The sequence below is a fragment of the Eurypyga helias genome, unplaced genomic scaffold (genome assembly GCF_000690775.1).
Source record: "Eurypyga helias isolate BGI_N326 unplaced genomic scaffold, ASM69077v1 scaffold24290, whole genome shotgun sequence".
In the NCBI taxonomy this organism is placed as follows: Eukaryota; Metazoa; Chordata; class Aves; order Eurypygiformes; family Eurypygidae; genus Eurypyga; species Eurypyga helias.
In genome coordinates this window covers 20,496-26,032 of record NW_010227960.1, presented here as the reverse complement: position 1 = coordinate 26,032, position 5,537 = coordinate 20,496, and the positions used below count along the sequence as shown (strand labels likewise).

The window sequence follows — 5,537 nt, the reverse complement described above, 5'->3', positions numbered from 1 at the left end:
GGGGCAGAGCCATGGAGGCTGGTGCTCGGGAGCCCCGCTGGACCCCCCGGCAAGTTGCTGCCACAGCCTGGCACTCGGGACCTACCTGGGCCCTCAGGCTGCTGCATGGGGCTTTCAGTTCAGTTTTTCAGCCCCGTAGAGGGCTGTCTCTAGGACACCTAACCCTGTGAACCCCGGGGCATCTTGTAAAGTGAGGGCTTAGCGTTCTGGGGGTCAAATGGAGGTTTCAGACTGGTCTCTGTGGGGAGAAGCGGGTGAGAGGTGCAGAAGGTGAGGACATGGGAACACTTTTTAAATGGAGGGGTGGTAGATGGGGCCAGGGATAGGCTGTTTAAGAGTGGAGCTTTATAGAGCTTGAAGGATTTCTGGAGTTGTTTAGCGTTCAGAGTTGCAGGGTCAGGGTTGTAGGGGCAATGAAGGTATTTTGGCCCATGTGCTTCGCCACTGGGGTTCTGGACAGGTTTATCCCCTTGAGGCTTTTTTGAGAAGAGGATTCCCCAGGTCTCAAAGGAGTTTAGTGCAAGCAGTGTTGGGGGCCCTCTCTTCTACTGCCCCCGCCCCGTGCGTTGCAGGCATCTCCATTTGCTTCATGGTGGCTCGTAAGTGATCCCCTCCATCCCTTCCTGTCCATTCCAGAGCAGCAGCTGCAGGTGTGGAACTCCATCTCCTTTCACCGCAGGGTCAAGGTCAGAGGCAAACGCTAGGTATGAGGGAGGGGAGGCTGTAGCAGCACTCTGCCCCTTGCCCTTCCCAGCGTGTGTTAGAGTTAGCACCCAGGCACCTGGTAAGGGTTGTCCCACGTGTTCTACCTGGTGAACTGAAGCACAGGGAAGGTGGTTGACTGGGGTCCCACAAATGGGTTGGCCAAGCCGTGGCTGGACCAGTCCTGCCCTCTAGCACTGCAGAGGCGCTCAGGTGCACCTGCAATAGCGGATTTGCTCACCACTCCAGTGCTTAAGTCTGAGCGCTGTGGGAGGCTCCCAGTGATGGAGGGAAGCCCTGTTTGCAGTGAAGTAGGGCAAGCCATTCGCTTCCTTCCATCAGACTGCAGCGGGCAGATGACGACGGCGTTTATATCAGAGCCTGCTCTCCTCCCAGTGACACTGCTCTGGGACAGAAAGGATTTCCCTTTCCCCACCTGTCTCATCGGCATCTGTGGCGTGCTGGACTTCTCCAAGGCTAGTTAAGGGCTCGAGAAGGCAACCTTATTTGGCCGCTTCTGCGGGGGCAAGCTGCGGAGCCGGTTGTTTGCTCCTGTGAACCCTTTGCAGCCCGGGAGAGGAGCAGGGATGCTGCAGTTCCTACTGGGATTAGACTCTGCAGCTGGCTCCTCCTCCCTCTCTGCTGTGGTTGTATCCCCTGTCACTGGCACTTGATCAGCTTTCAGAAAACCCCACCAGCACGGCCGATGTGTATGTGTTTTCCCTCCAAAGCCGAGGACAGAACTGGGTTGTAAACAGTTTACAGCAGGGGTTAGCGTGACCCTGTAAAAGCGCTGCAGTATCTGAATGCTGCGTAGTCCTAGGAGGAGACTAATGCGTGGACTAGAGCCCTGCTAACACAGTTCCTGGAACCAAGCCTGGGCTGCATCTCACTCTCTGCTGCCCTGCCCGGGTGGGTAACCACAGCGGGGCTTGCCGGCGTCTCTGCAGGCGACGTCCAGCGTCACCCTTCTCCCGAGCAGGGTGACGCAGGCAATGCGGGATGTGAGGGGCCAGGGAGCAACTGGGAGGTGGGATTCGGGACAGACCTGGCCCAAGACCTGCCTCCCTGCTGCCCCTTCCCCACCTTGTCAAATGAGCGAGCTGAATGCTTTGCTTTATTCCTTGTGCTCTATTTGCAGATCCTACCCCCCCAGACGAGGCCCTGTTTCTGTGCAAGCCTTCTCCCAGAAGCCTTGCGTTTCCTGCCCAAACACCCCGTGCTCCTCCTTCGGACGAGCAGTTCCCTTAGAGCCTCTCAGCCAGGGCCGCTGCTCCCAGGGAGGATTTGCAATGCAGAAGACAGCTGTGGGAGAGGAAACCTTCTTCTGCTGGGTCATGGCACAGCGGGTCAGCACGGGAGAGCTGTGCTGCAGCCCAGCAAAGGCAGCGGGATTGGGGCAGGCTCCTGCAACTGCGGCGTAGACTCAAGCAGGGAGGGCACAGCTCAGGCATCTCTGCCTGCTGAGCGCGCCCCCGTCCTCTCCTCACTTCGACCAGGGCTTCCCTTCTTGTCCCGTGACCGTGAGGTTGCCACGGTGGAGGGTCGCACTGGGAAGACTGGGGTGCTGCGTGTATGTCCGTGCTGCAGCTGCTGAGCTGAGCTGTCTCGCACCCCTCGCCATTGCCTCCGGACCAGCGCTACCCCGCCAGCCTTCCCTGGGCTTTCTGCTGCCAGCTCTCACTCCCAGCCAGTTACCCCAAAGAGGGGGACTCAGCGCTGCTGATGCTCAGGACCCCCACTGGGATGTGCCATCATTCCCCTTGCCAACCCTGTGGATGTGCTCTGCCTGTCCCAGGCTGGCTGCTGGGTGGGTGAGAAGGGAAGCTCCCTGCCTCTGGGAGAGAAACTCCATTGGAAATTTGAGCCAGATATTTGCGCTGCTAATAGCAGTGGCAGAAGTCCCACTGGCATGGGGTGGACCAGGCTTTGGCAAGGCGTAGGGAGGAAGAGTAGCATGTGGGATTCTAGGGGACCAAGACGAGGAGCTCTTCAGGGAAAGCAAGGGGGATTTGTTAGAGGAAAAAAGGGGCCAAGATCTGTCCCTAGACCTGCCAGTGACATTGTGGCCTCTGCTTCTTGCTTTAATGTTCCTTTTCATGCAAGAGTGAAAGTGATCCCTCCTGCTTCCTAGCAGCGTGAGCCCATTAAGCTTTTTGGGATCCCTGGATGAAAGACCTCTCCAGCCTGGTGCACTGAGGAATGGTGGAGGGATGGTGCTGGGCTTGGACTTCACTGCCCTGAGAGGTGTCATTACAGCTGGTGCGAGCCCCTGGAGCGGCGGAGGAGAGCTCAGGAGCAGCTGGGGAGACAAAGCGAAGCTGAAAGCCACTTCGTGAGTTTAATGGCACCTGCACAAGGCTGGGGCTCTTGGCTCCCTTCTCTCAGGTCGCACCCTGGGAGATTGCAGGGCTGGATGATATTTGTGCTGGACGAAGCCTTTTCCATAAGAAAGCAGATAACCTCTTTGCCTGATCTCCCTTTGGGTGTGATACTGTCAGGTCTCACTGACCAAGCTGGATCAATACTTGAGACTTCAGGGTGTTGCAGAGAGTGACAGAGTTTTTCTTAGGTGAGGTTTTTTTCCCAAGTGTTTGCGAAACCCTGCACAGTTCCTGTGGTGAAGGAATCAGTGCAATCTTTTTTAAAAGCTTCATTGCTGAAGTCCTGCCCTTTCCTCACCATGAAAGACCCAAGAGCAGTTTTTTCCAGAAGTGTGGGCTGTCACACCCACATCCCAACACTAGCAGGGACGTTTGCTGGCAGCTGTGGCTGGCCGCTTGCTCTTCCTGCTGCTGCAGAGCAGGGGGGATGCTCCTCTCTTACAGCCTGAGCACCTTTTAGGACATTATTCCATATTTGCTTGCTCTCCCACCAGAAGTGGCTGCATTTCAGTTGTGGAAGAGTACTTTTTGTGGTTTATAGAGCACTTGGGCAGCACTTCAGAGCCCATTGGGCTGCCCAGTGTTGTGATGGGAATTGCCATTAACAAACAGGCCTTTCCATCTGCAGAGGGTCTGTCTCTCCTCCTTACAGGCACCCCAGGCTGCCTGTGCTGCCCTGGTAGGAGAAATCTGAATGGTTGCCACTGGGAAAGCGGGGGGAGACTCGTGTGTGAGCGGTGAGAGGCACGGTGGAGTGAGCTGTGGTGAGGTGTTTGGGTGGGACGACCCCTCAGTTAGAGCTGCCTGCGCCGGTGGGATGGGTGCAGAAGCCAAGGTACGTGGGGGCGTACCCCCAGCCTCCGTCTTGCTGTGCTTCCAGACCCCTTCCCTGGGATGTGGAGTGTGTGTGGGGTACTCCCCATTGAAGAAGGGGGCTGCTGGGGGTGCAGGCCAGCAGGGTTGCCTGCTGCTGCTCTCCTCCATGTCCATCTGGGCTCTGGACATCTCCCAAGGCGGGGCAGAGCACTGTGAAGGGGAAGCAGGGCTGAGAGCTGCCCACGCTGTGGGATGCCCACGCTGTGGGACTGACATCCTGTGAGAGATCCCGGCCTCTGGCCTGCCCTCTGAGTCTAGGAGCCCTGCGGCACCTCCCGTTTTGTCCCTGTTCACAGAGCTACAGGTGCCACTGCGTTGCCTTGCTCCCTGTCCTCCTGCCGCTGCAGCCTACTGACTCCTCTCTTGTTTTCTCTCCCCTTCTCCCTCTCCCCCGGAGCAGCAGCGGCCAGTGAAGCAGTCTCTCAGCAAGTCCCTGTGCCGAGAGTCCCACTGGAAATGCCTGCTGCTGTCCCTCCTCATGTACGGCTGCATGGGAGCCATGACCTGGTGCCACGTCACCAAGGTGACCCGTCTGACCTTTGACAGTGCTTACAAGGGCAAGTCCATGATGTACCACGACAGCCCCTGTTCCAACGGCTACGTCTACATCCCCTTGGCCTTCCTGGTGATGCTCTACGTGGTGTACCTGGTGGAGTGCTGGCACTGCTACACCCGCAACGAGCTGCAGTACAAGGTGGACGTGGAGAGCGTGCACGAGCGTGTGCAGCGGATGCAGCAGGCCACCCCCTGCATCTGGTGGAAGGCCATCAGCTACCACTACGTCCGCAGGACCCGGCAGGTTACCCGCTACCGCAACGGGGACGCCTACACCACCACCCAAGTGTATCACGAGCGGGTCAACACCCACGTGGCAGAGGCCGAGTTCGACTATTCCAATTGTGGAGTTAAGGACATCTCCAAGGACCTCATTGACTTGGAGAGCTACCCGGCCACGCGGCTCCGCTTCACGAAGTGTTTCAGCTTTGCCAACGTGGAATCGGAGAACTCCTACCTGACCCAGCGGGCCCGCTTCTTCACGGAGAACGAGGGCCTAGATGACTACATGGAGGCCAGGGAGGGGATGCACCTCAAAAACGTGGACTTCAAGGAATACATGGTGGCCTTTTCCGACCCAGACAACCTGCCTTGGTACGTATCCCACTATGTCTTCTGGGTGGCGGCTCTGCTGACCCTATCCTGGCCCCTGCGGGTGCTAAACGAGTACCGCACCTCCTACGTCCATTACCATGTGGAGAAACTCTTTGGGTTTGACTACGTGGCGGTGACGCCAGCTGAGGAGCGCTCCTTCTGCCGGAGGATGCCCCGCGTCAACACGGTGGACAGCACCGAGCTGGAGTGGCACATCCGATCCAACCAGCAGCTGGTGCCCAGCTACTCGGAGGCGGTCCGGCTCTCCGGCTGCACCAGCTACTCCGCTTGCCGGTACGGGGGCTACCGGCAGAACTGCGAGCGGTGCCACAGGACTATAAGTAGCTCCTCCATCTTCTCCCGCAGTGCCCTGAGCATCTGCAACGGCAGGCCCCGGAGCCCCTTCCACAGGAGGCCGCTTCTCCC

At 58.2% G+C, this 5,537-nt stretch overlaps 1 protein-coding gene across 1 annotated transcript in view; it reads left to right on the top strand.

Annotated features, from left to right (window-relative positions):
- Positions 1-3,903: 3,903 nt before the first annotated feature.
- TMEM151B (transmembrane protein 151B) overlaps positions 3,904-5,537 on the top strand; it is a 2,096-nt gene continuing 462 nt past the window's right edge. Inside the window, exons 1-2 of the mRNA XM_010158062.1 lie at positions 3,904-3,921; positions 4,363-5,535. Of these exons, the coding sequence (XP_010156364.1) occupies positions 3,904-3,921; positions 4,363-5,535 (1,191 nt within the window). The remainder of the gene's footprint in view (positions 3,922-4,362; positions 5,536-5,537) is intronic.